The 27,973-nt window shown below is 46.0% G+C and overlaps 1 protein-coding gene across 1 annotated transcript; it reads left to right on the forward strand.

Moving 5' to 3' along the window:
* LOC146190686 (uncharacterized) lies at window positions 1–27,973 on the forward strand. Its single transcript, XM_084601068.1, has 4 exons — window positions 1–354; window positions 20,925–21,378; window positions 25,665–25,801; window positions 26,516–27,973. Exons 1-4 carry the CDS (start codon window positions 352–354, stop codon window positions 27,620–27,622), a joined length of 1,701 nt encoding a protein of 566 aa, XP_084457194.1. The 5' UTR covers window positions 1–351; the 3' UTR covers window positions 27,623–27,973.

Consider the following 27,973-nt stretch of genomic DNA (forward strand, 5'->3'; position numbering starts at 1 on the left):
CGATCGCGCACACTGAGCGCGGGTCTTCTCTCTTCTTCTGCCCGTTCCCTGCGACCTGGTCGAGACTCCAGAGCCTACCCGTTCGGTCCTGGGATAAGACAGCCTTATACTACACTCGCTACTTCCAGTGCGGAAAGAAAAGAAAAAAGGAAATACTTTCCTCGATTACTTCTCAGGAAGCAGGCCTTCGACAACGTACCTTTTTTTTTTCGGGGTGAAGATATATAGCCCCCCTTTCTTTTCGCCTTTCACTTCGAGGTCCTTCGGAGCGATCTTCCGACTGTGGTTCCCTGAGATCTCCGCCGGAGACTACTCTTTGACTCAACCAACTTCCTGCCCACTTCGTCCGGAATGGTGAGTGTTGTCGCTGCATCGCTTATCCGGACATCTCGCTGTAAGAGTCAAAACGCACGCTCTAATGTGTGCGGGAAGGTGGGATTCCCGTAAGCAAAACAACTCAAGCGGAAGTGTGACGTGGAAGGACAGAGAAAGCGATATATCTGTCCTCTACTTATCATTCTCAATGGTTAAACCCCCAGGGCCATCTACTTATAATGCGAGCGTATTCGGGAAATATTTGTAGACAAGTAAGCGTATGTGTCTTTTGTTATTTTTTCGTATTCTCAAGCTCTTCGATTACGCGTCCTATTTAACGTGAGTCACACAAATAGTTGAAAGTGCCTTGTTTTTATGCACGTCTAAACAACGTCCGTGGTTCACTTTATCAGGCCATATAGGCTTGAGACACAAGGAAAATCTGGTTTCAAGGGAGTATTCGTTTGTGGCCTCAGTACCTTTAATGAGCGAAGCGTACAAATCTTACGGTCACCGTGATAAGTCTATTCGCCGTGTTAGGATATTATATTTAGAGATATTCTTTATTTTTTCGCATTAAAGAAGGAAATATGTATGAGAGGGAACGGACTTATAACAGTCAGTGGTCTTGAAAATTGCTTCTTTCATGAACTCGGCGGCTCATATTACGCAGGCGCCTAATGTGCGGTCTGAGAAACATTAGGGAAGCAAGATCTACACTTAAGTACACCTGTTCCGAAAGCTGAAGTGGAGTGGAGGGGGAGGGTATAGGAAATTCGAATAAAACATGAGACACGCGATGGAACGGGCGATTAAAAACAATTAGCGAGCCGCCAGAAAAGAAAGCGCACGACCCTGAATTTCCTTCGATATGTCGCGGAGAGCGATCACATTTTTGGAGGGTCGAGATTCGAAAGAGAAAGCGGCCGACACCAGTTCTGCACTCCGCTTCCTGGCACCCGAGTCATTTCGCCGTCGTTACGAAGATAACGGCCCGGAGCTATGCGGGCCAGCGACACCCTATTTAAAATTCCGCGCACGACCATCGCGGCCGTGCCTCCACAGCTCTCAAAATACGAGCGCGGGGTCGCTCTTCTTAGCATGCCGTTATAAAGCGCGAGCAACAGCGGTAGAAGCGCGGCTGTGTTTGGGGTTCTTAGGTCAAGGATAGGCTGTTTTCTGGTGCGCTCGATATGAATGCTTTTTCAGCGCCTACGGGTGCATGTGCTGCTGAAATGTGATAACGCAACAACTAAGGCCTGACAAGGAGCATTTTGCTTTGCTAAGGACGCAAGGAATTCTTTCATTGTTGCTTTATGTCAAATGCTCTGCGTACTACATTTGCAGACAGTGCAGCGCTGACTGGAACTTATCTGCGCCATGGAGTGCAAAAAGGGTTGTTTATCTGTGTCCGTTTGCAAATTGAAACGGCAAACTTCGCACCACGGTCAATTTGACGGACCGCTACTAAATTCAATACTCCATTATATGCGCGGTCAGGTTCTAAATATATTGTAATAAGTTTAGTTGTGTGGTTTTGGTGAGCAAGGAAAATTCTTATACTTTTTTTTTATATCTGTGTTTCTCCTTAAGGTTTTATTTATTAAAGCGACATGAAACAGTGCATCTGTCTCGAACTGAATGTCATGGCTGCTGAGAGACATCGACAGTGTAAGAAGGCTCATAAACAAATATATTGAAAGGTTGGGGAAAAAAAGGATGTTTAAACGTCTATTCATACCTATTGCACAGCGTTATTACGGAAAGTAAATGACGTGAAAGGCGCCCACGCACATGCATACTGGGGAAAGGCCTTCGTACATGCTTGCAGGCATGAACCCTGTTTGGCTGAATGTGAATAAACAGGCTGACGAAGTTGTGCGCGTCACCGAATCCAGTGTACTATGTCGACTGCCAGGGGAATTTAACGCGAATATAATTGGAAAAAGCTTGAACAATCGCCTTCTATCGCTTTAGAATGCAACAGTAGCAGCCCTAATTGGAGCCTCGAATTCGTGCTCAGTCCCGTAAGCTTTCTCTGGTATGGTGTATGTAGGACTCTTCGTTTTTAGACAAAACTATATTTCACCCTGTGCTTGTACAACGTGTGTAATTCCGCAAAGATGGGGTTAAACCTGATTTCTGCATTAAAATGCATAATAACGTTTAGTTGGCCGCTGTACAGGAGTGCAGGCACCTCACGACAACTAGTGAATGTCTCGTACATTTTGCAGAGAGTAATTCCCAAATATGTGATGAATTTAAACCACTTCTGATGCTTGTTATCTACAATACAGTTTTAATTAGCAGAAAAGTTCGTAAAGAATGGGTTCAGAAAGGAGCACGAGAACAAATATCAGAAGGGGGACGTCATCACTCTATGCAGCGCTACTTGTACAAAGGATTTGCTGATGGAGGCTGTTAGGCGTTTAAATTGCGGCCAGGATTTGGAAGTCTTCTTAAAGCACGAAAACTGGCTGGTCTACCAAAGGTGCGCATGCGCTGTCGACAAACCATATGTGAATCACCACATAAAAAAAAAAAGAAAAAAAAAAGCTTTGATCTGGGGAGCACCTTCTTGGCGTTGGCGTCCATTTCAAGGTTGTTTATGACAGGGAATAATGGGGAGACAGAGAGGATCATTAGGCAGTGCCCTATTAGCTTCCCTTTGACGGGGGCAAAATGTTGAAGGAGCTTGAAAAAAAGAAAGAGACGAGATATACTGAACAGTTAAGTGCGGAACCATCGGTGGGAGTCATTACTGCGTATAAGAACACAATGCACACAGGAATTCTGTGAAAGTGATGAGGCAGAGAGAGAGCGATAAGAACCGCTTCTGATCGTCACTAATTTTACCAGAAAAAAAAATTCAAATAATGAGAATCCTTATGGGATCCATGGTTTTAAAGCCGGATTTTCCCTCCGAGTTCTCAGTATTGTGAACCCCAGATACGAAGGGTTCTGGATATAAGATGGAAAATCTGGCTATAAGTTTTCTCGCGGATGCCGTTTATATACCAGGAATTATGCATGTGGACGACTGGCCTTGTCGGCGCGTTCCGCCGACGGATTTTTCGTCAGATGCAAACGGTCCAGTCAGACCTTCGCCTAGTGCCCAAGGTCTCGCCTGGGTGCGCTAAACGCGCAGCCTTGATGTTACCAAGCCAGATGCGTATACACTATACCAGATTGGAATACCTGCTGCAGTGGAGCGTGCTTGCAGAAAGGGCCAAGCTGATTACATACGCCAAAGCGGTTTTCATAAGATCAACTTTCGTCGAACTATTAAAAATAAAATTGGCAAAGCCGCCCTTATTCCATTGACCCATTTAGCGGTTTGGATTGCGCATAACGAAACATTCTGTTATGTTGTACGTAACCACGCACAGCTAGGTTTAAGTAACTCCATTTCTAAAATGCATACCAAAGCAGAGATGGGGGCCTAAACATACCAGCGCCGTGAGATAGCGACAGTTTTATTATTCCCTTTCTTAGAGAGAGAGAGAGAGAGAGAGAAAACGGGGGGGGGGGGTATGGTTTATAACGCCCAGAATCGACTGCGGCGACGCGAAAAGCCGTAGGGGAGGGCTCCGGAATAATTTCAGCCAATTGGGGTTCTTTAATGCAGTCTGAAATCGCGCATGAAACGCGGCCGCCGGGGTGAGGATCAAACTCGGGCCCCTGCGCTGTGGTACAGTGCCTGTGCGTTTTTTTTTTGTTTTTTTTTGAAATGCAAGCCTCAGAGAGCCATATTAACCAAATTACTTGTACGTGCACACCAATCACTGCTGAGGGCTGCCTTTCAAGAGAAATAGTGTCGTGAGCCTGGAGTCGCTTTGGTATGTTAAACCCCGAAAACTAAACTAGACCACAAGCTATTGATTGACTGACCCCGCTACAGGAGAATGATTAGCAAAACTGGACTAGATTAGGCCCAAACGTTTTATTGCAGTCGGTAAATCCTCACGTGTACAATTTTATGAAGCTGCATGCCCATTTCAGGTCATGTTTTATATGTATTAGCAAATGCACCCTTAGACAGTACAAAATGAGAAAAATAGCATCATCATCATCATCATCATCATCATCATCATCATCAGCCTGATTATACCCACTGCAGGGCGAAGGCCTCTCCCATATTTCTCCACTTAACCCGGTTCTGTGCTAGCTGCATCCACTTGACCCCTGCGAACTTCTTAATCTCATCCGCCCACCTAACTTTCTGCCGCCCCCTACTACGCTTTCCTTCCCTTGGAAACCAGTTTGTTACCCTCAGCGACCATCGGTTATCCTCTCTTCGCACTACATGTCCTGCCCATGTCCATTTCTTCTTCTTAATTTCTACTAGAATGTCGGTAACTTGAGTTATTTCTCTGACCCACTCTGCACGCTTTCTATCTCTTAATGTTACCCCTACCATTTTTCGTTCCATAGCCCTCTGGGTTGTCCTCAACTTAAGTAGAACTCTCTTGGTTAGCCTCCACGTTTCAGCCCCATAGGTGAGTACAGGCAAGATGCAACTGTTGTATACTTTCCTCTTGAGCGATACCGGTAAGCTGCTAGTCATAATCTGCGAGTGCTTGCCAAATGCGCTCCATCCCAATCGTATTCTTCTTGTTATTTCCTTTTCGTGGTCCGGATCTGCGGTTACTACCTGTCCTAAGTAGACATATTCGCCTACTACTTCCAGTATTTCGCTACCTAATGTAAACTGCTGTTCCTTCCCGAGGCTGTTGAACATTACTTTAGTCTTCTGCATATTGATTTTCAAGCCTACCTTTCTACTTTTCCTGTCTATGTCATCAATCATTATTTGCAGTTCATCTCGGGAGAAAAATAAACAAACTAATATTCATTTAACATTTGTATAATGCAATAGACAATTAACAAAAAAAAATCCGTAGACTTGTCCGGCTCCCAGTGAAAAATATTTCCAGGAGTGACTGCATAGATACTGCAACTTTTTTGCTTAAGCTAAAAAACTACAAAAAATTGCCGAAATTTAGTTTTTGAACTTCAGTTTCAACAGAAAAAGTGACTATTCCTAATTTTCGAGCCGCAACCAATGTTGCTATTCAGTACCTGCAGTTAATGTAGGCTCCGGGAAAACAAAATGTGGAATTAAAAAGACGATGACACAAACGTTTTTTCAATTTATTTTTTATTTTTTGGAGTGCAGTACCGTGGGTGTGAGCTTTGAGCCATTGCGACACGCCGTTGCGGGGATAGGTTCCGCCTCGCCAGGAGCTGTCGGATAGCGTTTAGGCTTTCTGCTCATAATAACCAGCTTCGGATTTTCGTTTATCTGTTGCAGACCGTCACTGCACCCGCCACCGCTTCGGTGGTGGACGACGGCTGTTGTTGCGGCGCACGTCTTTCTCTCCCTCTTCCGTTTCTTTCTTCTCTATTTTCTCTTCTGTCTGCACGGGGCAGCGGAGGTGGCTCAGCTACAGAGCCAGTAGCAGGCCCGTGCATTTTCTTTTCCTTCTTCATACAGCCGCAACAACAACAAGTATGTTTTCCCGCTCCATTAGATACATTGACAACTTATCTAAAACGGTAAAAAGCACCTATGAAAGCAAAACAATATATAAACGACACGAAAGTATTATGTTCTTGTTTCCGAAACTAGTAATGTTCCTTGGCTGTCTTCAGTACGAGAAATGCATGATGCAAGGTCATCTCGTTTAACGCGAAGTGCAACCAAAACATACCAAGTTCTTAGGCCGGAATTTCGCATACGTTTCTGTATCGGGCTGCCATATATAGTGTCTTTTGCATGCTCAGTTTTTTTTTTTAATGTATACTTTAGTTCTGCAAGGAATACAGCCTTTATTTAGTACTGCTACATTAGCTACTCGTGGTGAAAACAATAGGTAAATTGACATCGTAAACTCTACGTCAGTTTTGACCGCCCACAGGAGCTTCATATGTTAGACCGAAGAAAATATAATTAGAAATCATACATGGAAAACAACGCCCACTGAAGAAAAGTTGTTTATTCAAATAAACGCCGAAACAATCTAGCCAAATAAAAAGAAATAATAAAAACCGGAAAGTTCGTTCAATTCCGTTTCTACTCCTTCACCCTTATAAACGTCCGCTAACTCGAACGCGCCTGTAAAGCGCCAACTGTTCTATGCGCGGACATCGTTGTTCCATGTCTTTCCTCATTCTGTCCAAGCGTTGCATGACTGTTTTGCGTGGATGTAGCAACTTTTTATCTCCCCTTATTTACTTTTAACAAGCAACGTTCCCGACCAAGCTAATGTATATAACAAAACAAGTGCTCTCTGTCGACACAGATACAACTCCTCCACATCCGCGGACACGGAGCGAAGCTCCGGAGTTCAGTACACCCTTTCAGCGCTGACGATACGACGGAGAGACCTCTGTATGCGCTCATCCCGCTCGTTTCTTGTTGCGCCGCGGGTGCATGTATGCATTCATGGGTTGCTCGGCGCGCGCCCAGCCGGCGGGGGTAGGCAGCAAGCGGAGGTAACCCCGGAGGTGCATGCATGGCCAGGACGACCTGTTTATCTCGGGGCGCGGCCTCGCACGTATACAGCTACGACGACGACGCCGCAGTTCGGAGGTCATTAACAGACCCGCTGTGCGTCGCGGAGCGTTTCCGCGCCGACTAGACCACGGGACGACCTGCGGCTGTGGCGGCGGCACCATTTGTTAATCAGCTTTGGGGGTCATTAACAATCAGGTAAAAATGGAAAAGTACTTTACCCAGCGCTCATACACCGTGAGCCTCCGTTCCCCATCAAGGTGAAGTCGAGCTCGGAAATAATTCACAAGCCACGCCATGTTGTCCACGGGGCCAGATCAAGGCTGGTCGAATCGTTTTGTTTGAATGGAGCGCATGGACGCGCTGAAAGTAGAAATCCTTGTTCACTCTCACGTGGGTTCGGCTATGTGGTGTGCAGCCTTGGTCACAGGGTTATAAGCACGAAACCAGCCGTTCAAGCACGTATACGGTACCCCTGAAAGATGCCAAGGGATCAGGACTTGAGTTCTTCCAGAGTTGCCGTAGGTGACCCTCGAATGATTAAAATAGATCAGGCACTACCACCTGGAAGCTCTTGCCCGAGAGGGTGCACTTATAGATATATCTGTTGGAGCGTGTGTCAATTTGAGATACGCTTTTTGTAAACTGTTGTGGCATGTGGACGATGGCTCAGGCGAGTTGCGAGTGAGGAACTAAGTAATTTGAGTTGCCGTCGTGTACGAAAAAAGACTTCCCTTCCCCGCTGCACGGCATGCCAAGTGCGCACAATGCTTTCGAGGCATAGCTCGTTTCAAAGCATCGGGTGACTTTTTTTATTGTGTTCTGGGACTCATCTCTCATCTAGTGAACATGATGTTGCTAGATTTTTTACAATGTCGAGGAAAAGAAAAGTGCACTTCGTGATGTGCTTATTTCAACTGTGCGAAATCATGTTGCAGTGTACTGCTTGCTTGCTTGCTGTGCAAGGAATGCACAGACATCGGTAATTATAGGAGTGGCGGCAGTTTATAACGATTAGGATGACAAAGAGTTCCTCACAAGCTGATTTTGTATTAGTCGTACATTGATTCCAACATAAGGATCCCAAACAAGCTTGCACTACGACGTTGTCCTACTATAGGTGGGGATTTATAGCCTTATATTGCTAGGCGCTTGTTTTTTTAACTGTGGCCATTTTGAGGTTAAGAATTAGCATATTCGCGAAGGATGTCCAGCACTCAGAACAAGCCTGGATGGAGATGACCATATATCAGTTATAACTAAGCAATATATATATATATATATATATATATATATATATATATATATATATATATATATATATATATATATATATATATATATATATATATATATATATATATTTACCGAAGGGAGAGAGAGTTATTGCGGCGTGCGCAGTGAAGACCTTCCAATCTCTCTTTTAATTTCTGGTATCTCTTCACCCTTCCGTGAAACGTCCGTTCTTTACAGCGTCATTCATGTTTTTTTTTTTTTCTTTTTTCTTTTTTTTCTTTTTTTTTTTTTTTAGACCGCGCAGCGCTTGTATCGGATTTGATTTCAAAGACAAGCGTTGCTAGTACACGAAACCAGCAACACAGGCGAACAAGCCGTTAAAGCTAGAGCCCCGGACCACTGATCACAGACAGCTGTCGGATTACTTGTTTGGCACCCCATCTCTTTTGAACGTCCTGAAAAGAAGGGGGGCGGGGGTCTCGGGACCGCACGCACATGGTTTGCGATGCTTTCATAGAGCCCGGACATTCCGAAACGGTGGAACCACCCACTCTACAGAAGTAGAAAATATTGCTGACCAACCCGAAGTGCTCTCCCTCAAGGGGAAACAAAGACGTCAGACATTTTTTTTTTTTTTTCGATGTGGGCTAGCAACGGCTGGAAACAGTTCAGAGAGTTTAGCCCGGTGCAATGGTCATCCACCCGGAGTAACAATGGGGCAGCGAGGGGTGGATCCGAGCAGACCTCGTCTGGGAGGGTATTGACATGTCTGTAGAACGTTCAGTGGTTTGTCGTGGAAATGTCACTGACCACCGTGACGAAAGGGGGATGTGCTTGCTGTACAGGACTTCGTAAAATGCGGGGCTGTGGTTCCTGGGAAGCGTCTCAAAACGTTGGCAGCTAACGTGGATAAGCGGGTGCACGTGTGAGCAGTTTCAAAACGCTTTGAAACTGAAGAAGGATTCAGAAAAAAAAAAAAAAGAAAGTAAGAGGGAGGGAGTTTTCGCTCAAGAGATGTGCGTTATTGAGAACGAAAAAACTCGCCCTTGAACTTGTCGCTATAGCAGGAACCATCGTTTAAGCATAAATGTCGTTTAAGTCGATTGTGAAAAAAAAAAAAAAATTCTTTTTTGACATAGAATATAATGAATGGGCACCGCGTGACGCTTATGCAATTCAAGATTTAGTGTGGCGGGGAGCACTAACCGATATGCGAACTCTGGTGAAATTGTCGCTCACAGAACGTGGCCGAAGGTGGTTGCTCATCCTGGTGGCAAGCATTTTCGGATTGCGCCTGTCCTCCTACATCTCGCGGCATACGAATACGCTTCATGCCACTTAGAAGGTGGTGGACGGAGCCTCTAGGATGAGTGACGTCGCTTGACACCTGAATGAAAATTCTCACCTATTGACTCACCTTGAGTCAATCCAAGACATGACATCACGTATGCACTTCCGCCTGCTCTCGCAATCTGGTGGCACCAAGCCAAGTGTTCCTGGTCTGCCAAGCGGTAGAGGAAGCCGCGGCAGTGAGAGCAAAAATGTTTTCAATAGAAAGAGTGAGCGAAGAAAAAGCCCGGTGAAAAATGTGCCCGACATGAAAGGAGTTTGTTCTAGGTATAGAAATGTTGTTCCTATTATTCCTTCTATTGAATGTAAGATGCGTGCTTTTTTTAAGAATATATACATGTATATATATATAACTAAAACTGAACATTAAATTGACTGCCTCCATCTGATGTACTTAGATTTCTATGAAGGTTGGTAGGTTTTCATGGTTTTATTTTATAATCTCTATTTCTAACTTTTGCCATACTTAAGTCAAGGTTTGTCTTTGAAGAAGGCGACTGGCGAAAGGCGTCTTATTTTTAGCATCGTCGCGCGCTTCATATTCCTCCGTGAACTGCTAATTTCAATAATCAAATTTTCCTGACGCATGTGAGTTACACGACAAATTCGTGAATGGGCGTTAATACTTCGAGTCTTACACACTTCAAGCACAGCGCATGCCGTTTGAGAAAGCCTTCGGGCGAAGAAAAAAGTGCAGGGCACATCTGCGTGCAACATACCTGGGTCCATGCACTGAAGAGCAGATGTTTCGCATATAAACCATGAGCGCAAGGTTGATTGTTCAATATTTTTGCAAACAATATTACACTTTAATTACTCCGCAACGAAGCGTGGCGCTGATAAAACAGCGTGAAAAAGCAAAACATAAACAAAAAGAGAAAGATAAGGGGGTTTTATCACAGTATATATATCGTTCCCTGCAATTGCTCGAAACCAATTATGATGCATAAATGCCAATGCTATATTCAGAAGTCATCAAATTACATTATTAATAATTTTTCTAAACATCGGGTAAAAGTAGCTAAATAAACAACTCCAGCTTTCTGAGGTACCCTGTAATCGTGAGGCCGCTGGGTAATATTGTAATATACAGTTGCGCACATCATCATGGGAATGGTCCAAGCTTCCAATTAGCAAAAATTTGCTGTTAAAGTTTATGCCGCGCTCGCATGCAGTAGCTAGAACCGCCGTTAAAATATCGATGGGCGAACGAATAATTGTGGGACAAATGTGAAACATTACAATAGAAATTTAAGAAAACATTACAAAAACGGTTTAAACTTCGCGTGAGAAGTTGTAAAACGGTTTAAACTTCGGACGCGAAGTTTAAACCGTTTTACATCTGAAGTCTGTCCTGTGGTCATACCAATTATGACTGGCATAGAAAACCAACAGGGTGCGTCTTTGTATATAAATAAAAAAAACAAAACAACACAAGTATGCCGAGGGATAACCTGCGTATGTCGATTGTTATGGTGCGTTTACACAATATGTGAAAAAATGAAGCTCAAAATGTTATTCAAGAAATTGGTTCAAAGAAATTTCTGGGTGTATTACCAATTATCACAAAATACAATTCCATTAGATCTCAGTAAGCAAAAGTAACAAAATTAATCTTATATTAATTTTCAATTTTCAAGCAAAAAACCACAACTAAAGCTACCAAATTACCTCCCTATAGACGTGACGAACACATTTTTTGGTCTTCCCAGATTTGCGCTTCACCCTTTTATCCTTTCGCCTGTTTCTTTCCTAAAAGTACGTAACATTAAAATATAAGACAATAATAAAACAGTACAAAATAAAAGCATGACCAAGCACTCGTCCGTCGCTGTGCCGAAAACCGAAACGCGCGGCGAGCCCAACGCCTTGCTGCCCGAAGCTGTCTCCAACTTTTGAAGCCGGTGAAGCAGGTTATTTATTGCTACAGGGATCCCAAGAATCTACCTCGGCTGTCTGCGCTCGGGTATTATCCGACCACGTGCATAACTGTCCGCTTCTCCGCGCCCAGTGGCGACGAGCGTAACAACGTACGGAGTGCCGCTGGCAGCGGAGTCGACGTAACCATGGGAATGGCTTTGCGCAGGTTACTGATTAGTTTTGAATTCCGAATTCCGCCGCTGCTGCTTCAGTGCCACAAAGAAAGCCTTGTATCTTGCTGCATGGGGGAGGGGAGGGAGTCCTCGCTACACGTACATTTTGCCCATCTATCGTACACGCGCCGCGGCTACCCAACATCACAGGACCCCTGCTGTCTCAGACCTGCGGTCATGACGAATTATTTTGACCTTGCGTATCTCTTAACAGGCCGCCGCCTACGCTGCGGATAAAAGACCAAAGGTTTGTCGGCACCAAGAGCAGTTACGCATTTCAAGGAAAGTAATTCTCCCAGTCACTGTTGTGGCGAAATTACTATTCTAAAGTAATTTTCACTGTATTACCAAACTAACACAGCGCGAGAGAAAATTATTACATCCTAATTACTTCCGAATTTAAAGCAAAGTAATTTTATTGCAGTAATTTATTCCTGCAGTAGGCGAATATGTCTGCTTAGGACAGGTAGTAACCGCAGATCCGGACTATGAAAAGGAAATAACAAGAAGAATAAGATTGGGATGGAGTGCATTTGGCAAGCACTCGCAGATTATGACTAGCAGCTTACCGGTAAGAAGAAAGTATACAACAGTTGTATCTTACCTGTACTCACCTATAGGGCTGAAACGTGGAGGCTAACAAAGAGGGTTCCGCTTAAATTGAGTACAACTCAGAGGAATATGGAATGAAAAATGGTAGGGGTAACATTAAGAGATAGGAAGCGTGCAGAGTGGGTCAGAGAAATAACTCAAGTTACCGACATTCTAGCGGAAATTAAGAAGAAGAAATGGACATGGGCAGGACATGTAGTGCGAAGAGAGGATAACCGATGGTCGCTTAGGGTAACAAACTGGATTCCAAGGGAAGGAAAGCGCAGCAGAGGGCGGCAGAAAGTTAGGTGGGCGGATGAGGTTAACAAGTTCGCAGGGGTCAATTGGATTCAGCTAGCACAGAACCGGGTTAATTGGAGAAATAGGGGAAAGGCCTTCGTCCTGCAGTGGGTATAGTCAGGCTGATGATGATGCTGATGATGAATTTATTCACTACTGACGTGTGTGGGGGTAGTCGCCCGTACCAGCGCGGCAAGAAAAAAAAAGCAAATAACGAGAGTATAATCTATTTATTTACTTATTTATTCATACTGTTAGCCTCTCTTAGAGGCTGTTACAGGAATGAGCAAGGCTGAACACACTGCAATACAGAGAATCAAGAAACACGCACAGGAACGTCACACTAAATGAGACAATTCGGCTGTAAAACGGGTCAGAATTTAAAGCGTCGGTATGACAATATATGTGAAGAGTATAAAGGTGCAACGTCCCAACTACACATGGCAAAAATTGAGAAGTAAAGAATTAATAAAAAAAAAAAAATAAGGGAGACGTACATTTCACGATAACATTCAAAATTATTAGCTTTTAGTTGAGACAGAAATACATCAACTAGTTCAACAACGTATGGACTAATGGTTTACGTTTAGTAAGTGCAGTGTAAAATTAAGCAACATTCAAGGAACACTTCAGTTTATAGTGCTCCAACGTTGTTTCGGCGAGCGGAACCGCAGTCTGGACTAAACATGATCCAGATGTCTGCTTCCGTCATCGCGTAACTTGATCTTAAGATGTAAATTATTTGCTACTGCACATCCTTACCTGGTTTCTTTTCCTTTTTTTTTTTCTTTTTGTAAGACGCAAAATGCGCCGTCGTAACGCCGGAAGTAAGCTAACGGTAGTTTTTCGCTACCCCTGTCCCTCGCAGTGAAAGTGGAGAGAAGCCGGAGAACGTTTGACCCATATGATGTCCCGCGTTGTTGTGCGCGACTTAAGCGTGCGGGCATGCCGGCGCACTCAAGCTCGCGTGTGGTGGCGCGGCAAACAATAGCAGCAGTGTAGCCGCTCGGCCATTACCTGCGCAGCGTCTTCGCCGGCGTCGTCGTCTTCGAGAGCAACTCGCCACCACCGGGGGAGAGGGCGGCGCCTTCCGCGCAGGTCATGCTTTTGTTCCCGCGGCGCATTGACTGCGTGCGTGAGCGAGTGAAATGGAAAGCTGGGCGAGCAGTGCAAAGGCGCCTGGCACGCGGGCATATCGAACACAAAGGAGGAGATGTAACAAGCGGGTGGAATATATGGGCCGCCGCGTGTGAGAGATGCACGTTAGACGCCATAGCGTTGAGCTTTCCAGGCGGCGGTCCCGCTGAGATCGTTTTTGCAGTTAGTCTCCTCGCTGCATGAAATGCAAGAATGGTCCGCAACGGTCACGCGTTGTTGCCTTTAAATCACGTCGTCTTTTATAAAGCTGGTGATGATCCGCTGCGTCTGATGACAACTGTTCGCAGTTTAAATATACTCTACATTTCTTCTCATTTGGCCAGGATTCCTTTAGGTTCTCTGCACTCTTTACTGCAGCTTGACTGAGCTTCCGTGCTTTCTAGACTGCGCCGGGCAAACACAGTGAAATTCGCCTTTTGTAACACTGATGCCACCTGTTCAGGCTCTACTACAATAAAATAGGCTACATTTGGAAAGGTACTATGACGAGGTGTCTGAATTATCAGGCTTGTTGCCGCTTCGTCATTTTTTCGTCCCGCTAGCTCGTGTTCTAGTTTCTGGCGATAAGAATTTTGTCTGGGAATGTTGATTGCCATGTAGATTTGTCAAGGACAAAAGAATAGTCTGCGCTGTCTGTCGAAGTTGTATGAATACAGCGTTTCCTCTTTTCTCGTGGTTTTTTCTTCGTTAAGTTTTATTATTCTTTAATTGTCTTTAGTGCTTAATATGGCTTCAGGTACTCTCCTCGAAGAAGCCCACATCGTATGCAGGTACCGCTAAAAAAAAAACTGTAAGGTCCTGCAGCGCACATTAGGTTGAAGCGGGACATCACGCAGTGGCTTAAACCTTTGTTTCGAACAAATCACAAAAATCACCGCTGTTCCCGTGCAGTACTTCCCAATGGCTATCATGGTAGAAGAAAACAGCGCAGGATACGGGATAAGGAAGTAGACACAACACGAGCTCTTGTCCCGTCTCCTGCCCTATATTATTCTACCGTGATCAGTCACCAACTCGCCCAGCAACCCATTTGATGCAGTTCCCAATGGCTATTTTTGCGTGGCACCATTCATTTCCCAAAGTGTTTGATCTTGGTGCGCATACGCCAGCTAAGGAGCCTTAATTACGTGCTGCAAGTTACTCCATAGCGCACTTTATCTGGATTACCTTGTGATGAGCCAGTTATCACCATCCACCTAGTTATGGCCACTGTAGGAAGAAGGCACCTTTCCGTATTACTCCAGTCAAACCTGTCCTGTGCCTGTTTGGGCCACGCTACCCTTGCAAGTTTCCTGGTGTCAGCCATACACTCAGCTCTCTGCCGAGGTCCCTGCTTTGCTTTCCTCTTGGGTGAATTCAAAGAGTAATAAGCTGCTTTAGACGGCGCGGTCATGTTTCAAAGTGCCCGCACGCAGGAACGCTGAAAACAGTGCAAACGCCTCACGTTTTCAGCTCTCGGCTAACGTTGATAGAATCCGCTCCACCGCGCTAACCAGCGCTGCATCGCTCGCAGTAAGCAGTGTGTTATTTTGGGACGTATGCTCGAAAAACACACTGTATTTTTCCGTGGATCTTCCTCGATTAGACCTTTTGTCGCAGAAACAAAACAAAACAAGCACCGAAAGGCTCACACAGAGTCGGACCGTGTATCGCTGAATGCTGTTCTTTCGGCCTGGATATCTAGATTGGGCCCAGATGCGCAGCTCAGGCTACGTGCTTGCCCTGCAGACTACACGGCGAAACGGACCCTCTCTGTCTGTGGGTGTATGCACACACACACAGCAGGATCACAGGCAGGGCCCAGCGCATGCACCGGGCTTGCGAGCTCCGATGCGCGGATCGCTGCCCACGGCCGCCACCGGCGGCCGCTGTAGTCGATAACAATGACGGAGATGAAAAGGACAAGCCTGGCCCGCCAAGGTCGACGGGCCGTACGCGACCCGCGTCCCCAATTGCGCCCCCACCTTTGCCGTCGCATACGCGCTCGCCCCTGCACGCTTGGCGAGTTGCGTCGGCGCTGTGGTGCTGACCGCTTGTGGTGGCGCGGAATTCCGTAGGCAGCAGTATATCGTCGGACAAATCGCCCGCAGAGCGCTGTTGACGCTTTCCTATCTTTCCTGCACAAAGAAGTGCCTCTGTTGCGGTCGCTGGTTACTTAACCAAAACTCAACAGGGTACCGCTCGGAGCTCACTGCCTACGTCACCCGGCCGTCCCTGTAATATAATAAAAAAAAAAAAGGAAGGTCTGAGTTAGCTCGTGCATTGGGAAATAGAAAGTGGAAGGACTGGCTGGTCTTACGTGCTTGCCTCGACTCGGCATTGTCGTTTTTTGAGACAGCATTAAGTGTAGCAATGAAAAAGGAATGCATGTTGCTTTTATTGTTTTTGTCCCTCAGAAAGATCCTCGAGCCGGTGTGGCACTGAAGCAAAGGCTGCGGTATAGTGCACTGCCGGTTTGCATCCACTCTTAGCACTCGCCTGCGTTTCCATGGGAAGAGAATGCCCTTGAAAAATGAAGGTACAGAGATACTGGGACTGAGATAATGAGCTCTCGCACACGTGCAACTGAAATTTCGCTCAACAGAGCAAAGATCCCGATGTCATGTGAGAATTCCGGGTCTGACCTCTCAACAGAAGAAAATAAAAGTGCATCTAGAGGACTCAGAGGGGTTCTCCGATCGCAGTGTACTCTAGCCTTTTGTGCTCACAGCGTGACATGCGTTAGTTGTAAAAATAAAATAAACTTAGGAACTTAAAGGACGCTTTTTTAACTAATACCGTCGATAGCAGCAACATTCGTTGCTTAACTTATTTTAGTGTTTTATGTCTCCTTACGACACCGTAGGTAACCGTCCCTGTTTTAGTAAGCAAAAACGATCACCTCTATTAGTTTTTTTTTTCTTGCTATTGGTTTACACTTTATAAATTTCATCCACGCATGCAATTATATCTAAGTGGTAGTGATTGAAAACAAGTAATTTCCCTGAGTGATGATTCCTTCCTGTGCGAAAGCTCTTTTTGTGCCAGCTTTCTCCGTTACAACGCGCCTGCAACGCAGAAGAGGTTTTGCTTTTGGTTCAGTGCTTTATCAGGAAGCCTTAGTGCATCCTTAATTAACACAAATGACCTTCACAAGGCTCAGTACTACAACTATGTCGTTTCTTGTTATTGACGCATATGGAGGGTAATAGCAGTTATAACCAGCCCTAAATAGGCAGTTGAGGTGCTTTGGCACCGTTGCAGCGATGATTTGACTTATAAATAGCGGCCTCATCCTTGCGTTCAAGGAACAACCCCTCCAATGATTCATCATGCAAATAAGGACGTGCTAGCACCCCGCGCGGAGTCCTGTTTGACCCTAGAAGGCTTCAAGGTAAACATCCTGAGTAAAGTGTTCCAGCCAGTTTCTACGAGCGAAGAGATGGGACATGATCCAGCTATGCTTCTTGGTGCCCCTTTCATTTTATTTCCGTCGGAGAAGAAGACAAGCTTAGTGATGGTATTCAGGCATTGAATATATATATATATATATATATATATATATATATATATATATATATATATATATATATATATATATATATATATATATATTCGGAGGTCGTGGGTTCGGTTCCCACCATCGGCAGGTTGTTTTTTCTTCTACTTTGTGTTTAATTATATTTCCCCTAAACATACTACATTACTAATTTGTGTGATTATCCAAGTAAACATTAAAAAAAAGGACATAAAGTAATATCCCCTACGCTTTCCTTGGCCTCGCCGACTGTTGGCTCAGTTGCAGTGCTCAGTTGGAAGAGCACCGGACGCGTTATTCGGAGGTCGTGGGTTCGGATCCCACCATCGGCACGTTGTTTTTTCTTCTACTTTGTGTTTAATTATCTTTCCCCTAAACAGATTACATTACTAATTTCTGTGATTATCCAAGTAAACATTAAAAAAAAAACTACATAAAGTACCATCCCCAACGCTTTCCTTGGCCTCGCCGACTGTTGGCTTCTTTCCTTCATGTATTATAACGAGCACCCTCATTTCCCCTTGATTGATCTGCTTGTAGCTTACGGGGGTCTCGGTTCTGGCAGTCTTGAAGCCATAGGTAGCGTAAGAGGGTTCTAGCACAGCTTTCGCCCTCGCTCTTGATCACGTTCTACGTGACGCTGGCGGTAACAAAGGACGTCCCACGTCCGCCGCTATGGCTGAGGGTGGCGCTGGTGAACACTCTCAAGGTTCGTATACAGACAACATAGATACCCAAGAAAGTAGCAGGGGGGACAGCGGCCGATGTAGCTCAGTTGGAAGAGCACCGGACGCGTTATTCGGAGGTCGTGGGTTCGGATCCCACCATCGGCACGTTGTTTTTTCTTCTACTTTGTGTTTAATTATCTTTCCCCTAAACAGATTACATTACTAATTTCTGTGATTATCCAAGTAAACATTAAAAAAAAAACTACATAAAGTACCATCCCCAACGCTTTCCTTGGCCTCGCCGACTGTTGGCTTCTTTCCTTCATATATATATATATATATATATATATATATATATATATATATATTGTCACCTGGCGGTTTGAGGTAGCGCTTGAAAGACGAAGAAGTTGGAGACTCTCGCGCGCTTCAGCTGGCTAGGACTGCGGACTCTTGAGCCTGTGTCTCTGTGTTACTGTTTCCCGTGAACCCCTGCCTTGACTGTGTGTCTCTGTGGTACCCTGTCTTCGTGACAATATATATATATATATATATATATATATATATATATATATATATATATATATATATATATATATATATATATATATTTCTAGGCTGATGAGCCCCTTCAGCTTTTATGCATGAGGTTCTTTGAAAATTGTAATTACCAGTGGTGACGCGAAATTTTTCGATTACTTACGCACAGCTGGTTTGGGTTACATGTCTTTCAGAATAAATTGTAGCTGTGTAACCTAATTTATGTATGGTTTATGGGCCTTCTTGATATAGTCGGATAGAGCCTAAATGTGCAATGGCGCTCAGCCCGAATTAATGACCGTCCAACGTTGTTCCTTCGCGAGAAAAAAGAAAACATATTTTGTTGTGGAGTATATTTTTGTAACTAAACACAAGACCAATCACAAGATGAAGTTAAGAAGGATAGAAGTTTGATGCCTCCGAGTCTTATCTTGAAAACTCAGTTCATAATTGTAGCTTAAAAGCTTAGCGTTGACCTCTGACGACATTCGTCGTGCTGCAGGCTTTGCACAGCAGATGTGTATTACAGATAAACACCGTCGACCAATTATCGGCTTGCGCTAGTAACCTACCTTTAGTTTATTGCTAACTATACCTGCCTGCGGCTCATCAAATAATCGCGCACAGCGCGTTCTTGGGAGAGTGCCACCTGGCGCAGGCATCCGAGAAACGAAGAGATAAAAAGCACCTCTACGAAGTAGTACTCCTGTCTGACCAGATCACTTAGTTTCATTTAGCACGTATACCCCAAGGTCTCACATAACCTGCTGGCCCATACTCATTCATTTTTCTTCCCTGGCGAGTCTTCTCCGGCAAGTCCTCCATGGCCTAGGTATCTGGTGGCCGAGGCTTTAACGCGATTACACTACAGGATCCGTTCTTCAGATAATGAGAGTTTAGCATAACAGAGATGTGCTAGCATAGACATACGGGTTCACGAGACGCCTCCCGCACGCGCGTGGTGGCCGCACCTTACCTCCCCCTCTGGCACTGCGCGTGTGCAGCGGGCGTCCGCTAAACCAGCATACGTCTACGCTAGTACCACGTGTCCGTGATATGCTAAATGTCTCAAATCCAGCTTCGGTGTTGTGGGTGAATAATCACGGACTTATGGCTCTGACACATGGTAGCTGGCAGTTGACGCGTGCGGACACACTTGGTGGTCGTAGTATTGTACGACATGCGACCAAGAGGCATGGCCTATATTAGTCATCATCATCATAATCAGCAGCCTGACTATACCCACTGAAGGGCGAAGGCCTCTCCCATTTCTCCACTTAACCCAGTTTTGTGCTAGTTGCATCCACTTGACCCCTGCGAACTTCTTAATCTCATCCGCCCACCCAACTTTCTGCCGCCCCCTGCTACGCTTTCCTTCCCTTGGAATCCAGTTTGTTACCCTCAGCGACCATCGGTTATCCTCTCTTCGCACTACATGTCCTGCCCATGCCCATTTCGTCTTCTTAAGTTCCACTAGAATGTCGGTAACTACCCTACTGAAAAACCAAAAGTTCTACGGGGCAATAACCTCATAAAATCTCATTTAATCGCATAGAGTCTCATACGGTGCACATCATTATCATAAAATATCGTACATAATTTATGATAATGTACAGGAAAATATGAGAACTTATGCAATTATATGTGACTTGTACGTGATTTCTTACGTGAATTGTATGAGATTGTGTGAGAAAATGTGAGGTTATTGCCCCTTACAGTTTTTTCAGTAGGGTATTACCTATATTACCTATTACCTATATTACTAGTTACCTATATTAGTAGGAGCTGCCAAATGAGGTTTCTCATATCAGATGAAGAGGGTGAGGGGAATCGGACATTCCAGGATCCTTGCATTCCGAGTCAGACATGCTACCTCTAGGCCACGCAGTGACGTTCGTATGGTTTGGTTAAACGAGGATTTATATCCAGTTCGGATGGTCTTACGCATAATGGGGCAGCGTGTCACGGTATGTAAAATAATATGTGGGATTTATAGAGGCGCAGATTAAGAGATTAGGGATTAAGCGAGTTTTGCAAATGACATGCACGTGGATAAGGATCCTTAAGGAGAGCCGCAGGCAGGAGCTTTTAACGCTGCCACGTCATACCGGTAAATGCGAAGCTTAAAAGTGTCCCCCTCCCCCTCCTTTTTTTTTCTGTTTGTTTGAGATGATGGCTTCACCCTAGCATGGGGTAAGTCGTATGGTGACACGCTCGGAGCAGTTTCTCGTAACACGGTAACAATTTGAGACCACACGGTGGCAGGAGGTCGAACGCAGGGTGACCGGACCTATACTGTGCACACGGAGTTCGCAAAGGGCAACCATTCCATCGCTCGTGCCGCCGACAGCCAAACCTCGTCAACTACCGCCCGAATTCTCTGTGCCTGGCTTTATCCGACCTTATCTACTCTCTGTGTGCGCGTCGATAAACACTTCGGTTATGCTCAGTTGGGCTGTAGTCGCACACATTTAACTAGACGAAAGGAAAAGAGCTAATAGACCGTATGAGGCCACAAACGTTGGCATTGTGTACTCAGTGAAGTTTTGTCACCGCGTGCTGTTACTACGATCCTCTTGCTCTCACTTACCCCGTTGTGTCTAACCCGTGCACCTTTCCTCTACTTCTCTCATATCCAGGGGTTAGCCAAACTACTGCCGCTGGCATGCCTGGTGTGTGGCACTGCCATCTGGCCGTTCATCCAAGCAGCGCCCGTCATGACGCTGGTCGGTTCTTCGACGCAAGTCAGCATCCACGCCGTCACCGACCCCAGCCCCACGACCGCAGCTGGAATGGAGAGCAGCAGCAGCACCGTGTTCAAGTCGGAGCTGCAGAGTGGATCCGAGGGCGCAAGCTCCACTGTCGCAACCGGGGAGGGCACATCGCCGTCCGTGACAACTACCGCTGCCAGTGAGACAACAATGTCCTCGGTGTCCTCCACGGGGGGCTCCGCTTCTTCCTCGGAGTCCACGTCAACTGCTACTTCAGCCGTGACCATGGCGGCTATGCAGGCCGACGAGGACAACAAACCCGTGAGAGTGACCGCTACCTCAAACCCTGAGACATCATCTGTGGCGTCGGAGGCCGCCAAGGGTAAGGATTTGTTTAGACGTGCTCCTTGGATAAGGAAACAGGCTATATGCTTGCAAAATCGTGCAAAACACGATGTCAGTGCAAATGTTTTAAATGAAGAAGGGGCACCGAGTCGTTTTAATGTAAATTTTATTCCATTGTGCATCAGGCTGCGAAAGCACGCGACACGTCTACGGTGTTGGGTGGCGTTGTAGCGTCGTATGAATTATAACCACATGGTCATATGGAAGGGAGTGGTTCGTATACAAATAATGTGGGCGACAATATCACTAGTAAGATATATTTACATCGGTGGTTCAATAGCAGGAAACAAGATGTGCAGCAGTGTCAAATTCAACATCGTAGAGGAAGGCCGAGGCAAGTGAAGGGTAGGAGGTTAACTATCGATTTGAAATTCCGCTCTGGGAGAGAGGAATAATCATAATCTAACCACATCCACTGCTGGAGAAAGCCTACCTTGATATCTCTACAATTAGTCATGTCGTGTGCCACTCCAAAAACTTTCAAATTTGATCTGCCCGTTGGACCTTTCTACGGCCTCTGCTACACTTTACCTTTCTCTGAATCCCCTCCTTCATCTTAGTGGACCATCAGTCCTCGGCATTACAATCCTTGACCGCGCCCATTTATTCTTCTTGAATTATACTAGGATATCATTTACTTGCATTTATTCCATGGCTTATTCTGCTGTCTTCCCGTCTGCCAACGTTGCATCTATTATTTTCCCTTCGGCAACTCCTTGCGCTGGCCTATTCAACCTTATTCGTTTGCCTACAACGTTTCTGTTTCATAGGTAAATGTCGGAGAGATATACAGCTGTTATAGGTACACTTTAACCCTGAGGGATACTGACAAACAGGCATGACTGTCTGCTCTGTATTAACTCTTAGTTGAACCGTTGCCTATAAGGGTCTCTGATTGCCTCCTGTTCTCACGCGGTGGATAGAGTGTCTCTGTCTGACACCATTCCTGGTTCGAATTATATCCCTTTCTATAAAGGGCTATGGCCGCTGTGCTACTGCAAATGATAGTTTCCAGTGCATAACGCCTCCTCTGAAACTTGGTTACGTAATACCGGTAACATTTCTGAGGTTTCGACTGTGCTGCATTTTACTAATGTATGAAGGCTACATAAAGAGTTTGGTTTTATTCTGCACATTTAGTTTTCATTTATAGATAGTTTGATTATGCTCTATGGTTGAGCTGTCTTTACGAAAGCAAGGACGACAGTTTGACTGGCTAAAATCTGAGGGCCATTTATTTCCGTAGGAATACCTCGTAAAAAACAGACTCTAAAATGATTGATCAGCTAATTCTCAAGTCTTTGACGCCCTCCTTTTCTTATAGAATAATATTAGGTTAGAATTATCCGATATTCCGGTGCACCCGTGGTCTTGAGGCCCTACACAGAGAGGGTGTGAGGTTTTTTTTTAGCGCCATGTCCCCAACTTCCTTCAATAAACCTGCAGCTGCCGCACCCTCACCAGTCATCCCCCCCCCCCCCCCCCCCCTCATTGCATGACCTTCAATGCGATAGCGTTAAGGAGCTCTTGTCGCCGAAAAGCCGGCGTCAGTGTTGGTTCTGACGCCGGATTTTCGTCGATGGGGCCGTGATGTCATCGGCACATGCTTCGCTCCATAGTTTCAAATAACTCATCTCACGTTAAATGTGGCGTCACTAGTGGAGTGGAAGTGATCCAAACAACACATGTAATGCGAATTTGACGCAGCAGCATGTCTTAAATAAAATGGATCTTATGAAGCAAGTGCTTTCGCTTAAGGAAATACTTTGGTGATAGGCAGGGTTCGAACCCAGGGCCTTCGGTTTGCGAACCAGACACGTCACAATCTAAACCGCTCAAGGTACGCTTAGACGGCTTGGGAACGAACACGGTTTGCATGTCGCGTGGTACTTTCACGTATAGCGGTATCTTACGACTCCATGCAAATAGTGAGTGTAATTAGAGAGGACTGTATGCTGTTATTACATCATACCTTTAGGATGGAGCTTAAGTGTCCATGTTTTTAATTGCCTCTTTTTCGTAATCGATGGGCTGTCTGGTTCTTACACATCCCTAGCTTCACAACTGGCATCCTGATTATCTTGACTGCTGCTCGGCTACTTTTTCTAATCTTATCCACGCCAATAATGACATCGCCGCCTTTGGCTTTTAATTATATCTTGGCAATGAATAATTTCCTCTTCTTAGAGCCTATGTCGTAGTCCCGACTGGAACAAGGTGGCCGGCCTGTTTCCTGCTTACGAACCAATACAGTCACTGCTATTTATGCAACATCTCGAGGAGCCCGTTGAGGCGTTTTCCTGACGTGTCGCCGTCACGATCTATGAAGCGGCGGCTTCTGGGGAAAATATTGTCGGCTTCCGAATTACCACACAAGTGAGGGACTGATCACATTCCAATCTGCGCGAGATCTAGCGAATAATTAATACTAACGACTTGTGCCAGCCACATGTCAGGTGTCGGACCAGTCGAATCGTCAATCAACCCATGCAAGGGTGCCCATATGGGAGTCGGTCGGACTATGAATGTCTATGGCAAGGTGTCTACCGGTATCTGCGCTGCACGATTCTTATATATACTTATCGATCAAGTATCCCCATACCAAAATCTAGCGAATCCGACAAAAAACATGATAACATAGCACCTCCCGCTTTTCACACGTACATATGTTTCATAAGTCTTCCGAACTTCATTAAGTCCTGTGACATTCCGTTTAATGACCGCTGTAGTTTTCGAAAAACACTAACAGGCTAGTCTGTCTGGATAAGTTTGTAGTGTTAAATGCTGCCAGTTTCAGTTCCCTGCAGCAGCCTGTCCGAAACTAGATATTTTTAATTCTCTGACCACCGCAGCGTGATAAATTTCTCCGGAGCTGTTGGTGAATTAGGGGGTGGACAATATGTGTATTCATAAGAGGGGGTTCTGGTCGAGAACTACACCTTGATCACCAAATCCTGTTTTGATGAGAAGTGCGTTGTCGTTCCTGTAATTTCTATTCTTTTATTCAACTTCATCGGTACTAGGACTCTTTTATCTAGTTGCATATGGCACTGTGATGCGAACCGCGGTTCTGCTTTATCTCTACGCCGCCTGTGCATCTTGTGGGCTGTTTGTTGGGAGTGCGGGAGGGGTTGCTGTAAGAGAAGATAGCGGACAGCTGAGTAAGCAATTTGAGTACGACAAAACCATAGCGGCATAGCCAATGACGCATGCATGATGCTTCAGTCAACAGGCTTTAGCCGAGGAACACGAAGGTGACGTAGAAGAATTCCAGTAATATGCGTTTCGGGGCTAGTTGGTTTATACTCGTAGTTACTTAAGCGCAAAAAAGGCAACGCAAGAGAAAAGAAGGACAGGACAGGGCACTAGCGCCCCATACCCGTGAGAGCAGTGATCTAGCTGTTTGTATTTGCAGAGCCAGTTGCATCTTTCCACCTCCTTATATTAGGATACAACTTAAGAAAAAACGGCGGTTGCTAACTATAGGTGTGGTATGAGGCCTGTGCATTACTTCGCCTAACAGTAAACAGCATCAATTTCTAATGTCTGACAACACCGAACAAGCCAGAACATCGAAACTCTTGCACATTTAATTTGGTCTGGTGGTTAGCTTTTTTACTTAGGTAACAAGAAATGCCTTCATAATGGACTACTTTCAGACGAAGATAAATTGCGTGTGCCGCTTACTGCAGACCTGAGTTGTATCCGACCGTAGTAGTGGTTGTAATAGAACTTTTACCATCTTTTTCGAGTGCTCTCTGGTCAGCATTTGCTCACAATGTTCTCAGGTCTCATGGCATTTGTAATATAAGTAGGTGCAGGTGCATATTATATAAGGCAACATATGTGGCTTCAAAGTCGAACCTTATTATTTCGGCTATTTGTCGCTATGGGCGAAGAACATGGTGTGCTTGAAGCTCCTACGAAGTAGCAAATATTATGTTAATTCTTGAGCATTCGAATCGCAACCATGAAGATGACCACTCTTTGCAAATTGTGTCGCATCTCGTTGTTTACTGCACCCATATCCAAATTTCCCCGATGGATGTAGATACTCAATACTTTAAAAATAGAGGTTTCCTATTACATTCCTAGGACATACAACATTATAACTGAGCATGGACACACTTCTACTTACGGCTTCTGTTTTAAACTACCACGCACTTAACTTGCTCTGTTTAGTATTAATTAACGCGATATTTACACTGCGTACCGAGTGTATCGTCATAACGACAGTCGTTCCCGCGCCGGTCTTGCTTGCAGAGCGCTCCGACGAGTCCAAGCCCACGTCGACGACGACAGAAGAGCGAGGCAAGAGCGACGCGACAGCCACGGACGCTCCACAGCCGTCCACGACGGCTGCTCGCCAGGAGGAAGCGGAAGGCCGATCGGGCGATCAGGTACGGGGAGACTGAGAGCGCGCGCTCCTTCCTAGCTCGTTGTCATGCATGCGAACAGGAAGCAACAATGGCCGTTCAGTCGTGAGCACGCTCACCTCTCGCGCGCGGGGGGTGCTGTGTGTCAGAGATGCCGCATCCAGCCCTTGCCATACGCATCTTATGTTCGGAGAAGCGAAGAGATGATCACATAGCCGCATAAGGAACCCCGGTGTCCCCCAAACGCTGAAGTAATGCGGCCTGGAATAATGAGTCTGCGCGGGCGTCGCGTTCGCGTGAGGTCGTGTACATGGGTAGAGCGCGGGCGGCGTCAAATCAGGGGCATTCATGTGTCATTTATGTGAGTAAGCGCAGACTTCGCTTATGTTGTTTTCGGCAGCGCCAAGGTTGCATTAACGCGAATCCCCATTCTACGTATCTTTCAGAGTAAGGGGAGACCAGGCCGTGACCTCGGGCTGACATCCGCTTGACCGCTCAGTAGTTTTCGGGTAGTGTTTCTATTTATTATTCCATAAGGAAAGACAGCTAATAAGTTCCTCGAAAGTTTCATAGGCTTGGCAGACGCTGCGCGAAAAACGGATGCAAAATGTAGCACCTGTATTCTGTAGAAATACATTTTTGAGAGCATTGAATCCATAAGCTAAATGACTGCTAGCCTTACAGGTACTACATTCCCCTGCGCACTTCATTTATTCCGTGTACCGTATAATTTCGCAGAGCACGAACTCGCCACCAGAGACGACTGCTGCTGTGGTCGCTGCCGAGGCCATGGAGAAAGCATCTGAGACGTCCTCAATTCCGGTTGCGGAATTCAGGGAAGACGCCCCCACCACTGAAATTGACACCAAGGACAAGATGGCCGCCGCTGCCGAGACGATGGCCCCCGTCACAAGCGGTAGCCTTACTCCCGAAGCCACTGCCAGTCCAAGCCTGCAGGGCTCTACGCAGGCATCGGGAAGCACCGAAGCTGCCGCCACCGCCGCCACAAGTCACGCTGCCGTCGAGGCACAGAATGACGCGCCTGTATCTGTCCCATCCTCCACGGAGGACGCCACGCAGTCAACCGCTAGCAGCACGGCCACACCGACTGGAGCGGAAGCCAAGGCAGATCCAGCTGAGCCCGTGCAGGCTGCATCTTCCGTGAACGAAACCAAAGTGGAAGCCCCCAAAGCAGTCACCGACGCTGCAGCGGAATCAGTCGTCGAAAAGGCAGCCGACACCGAGGGCCGCTCCGAGACAGCGGTTCCGGTTAAAGATGAGAACCAGGAATCCCAGCCTGCCAAGGGTAACACCGAAGCGATGTCCGTGACAGTGGCGGCTAGCACGGCCTCTCCTTCCTCTACCGAGAGTTCCACCGCCGGGGCTACGGAACTGGCCGGGCGTGCAGCTCCCGAAGAAACGAAGAGCACCCAGGTAACCTCCCTGGGCTCTGAGAGCACCAGCGAAAGCAGCGGCAGCAGCCCCAGTGGCACGGAAGCTCCGAAGGCGAGCGAAGCTGCGGCTTCGACCGAGATGCCGGCTGTCTCTGAGACTCAAGCGACGCCAGAGGCCGTCTCCGAAGCTGTCGAGTCAGCGGACAAGACTAGCGTCGAGGTCTCCAAGGCTACAGAGGCGTCTTCCCAGGCTTCCGAAGGCATGACGACGGGTACTCAGTCCACTGCCACCTCCAGCGAGGCGGCAATGCAATCCACACCGTCAAATGGATCGACAGAGTCGAGTTCTACGTCATCGACCACCACAGTTGCTGCGAGTGAAGAGTCCTCCACCGCCTCCAAGGCAGAGGCGGCGCAAGCGACAACCGTTGCTCCGTCCGTAACTGCGTGATTCTCCAGCCGTCTTTTCGTGCATATATTACGGTGAATTGGGTTCAAGAGTTGGCCGCGATATTTAAATCCCAAATTTTTTTTTTCTTAGTGTTGAGAAATCAGTTCTTTTTAAAAGACGGAAAAGAAAAGTGACCCAGAAGACCAAAAAATCCAGTGTTTTCAATTTTCATGTACAGTTTCTTTTTTTTTTTCTTTTTGCTTGCAACCTGAGGGGAGAAACCGTCATCGACAATCACGAGGTTGATTCTTTGTTTGAATCACTGCAGCTGAATAAACTCAAGGTAGGGGATGCTTTGTTCCTATTTACGGAACACAAAGTGTGGTTGTTACTTAAAATAAAAATGTGTGA

This window comes from Amblyomma maculatum, chromosome 4, assembly GCF_055883805.1.
Source record: "Amblyomma maculatum isolate TAMU_Amacu chromosome 4, ASM5588380v1, whole genome shotgun sequence".
Taxonomy (NCBI): Eukaryota; Metazoa; Arthropoda; class Arachnida; order Ixodida; family Ixodidae; genus Amblyomma; species Amblyomma maculatum.

What these genes read in the sequence shown, in the direction of transcription:
- LOC146190686 (XM_084601068.1), top strand. An exon ending in GGCGTCGGAGGCCGCCAAGG is followed by an intron (nt 21,379 to 25,664) that starts GTAAGGATTTGT and finishes TCTTGCTTGCAG; the next exon opens with AGCGCTCCGACGAGTCCAAG. An exon ending in AAGGCCGATCGGGCGATCAG is followed by an intron (nt 25,802 to 26,515) that starts GTACGGGGAGAC and finishes ATAATTTCGCAG; the next exon opens with AGCACGAACTCGCCACCAGA.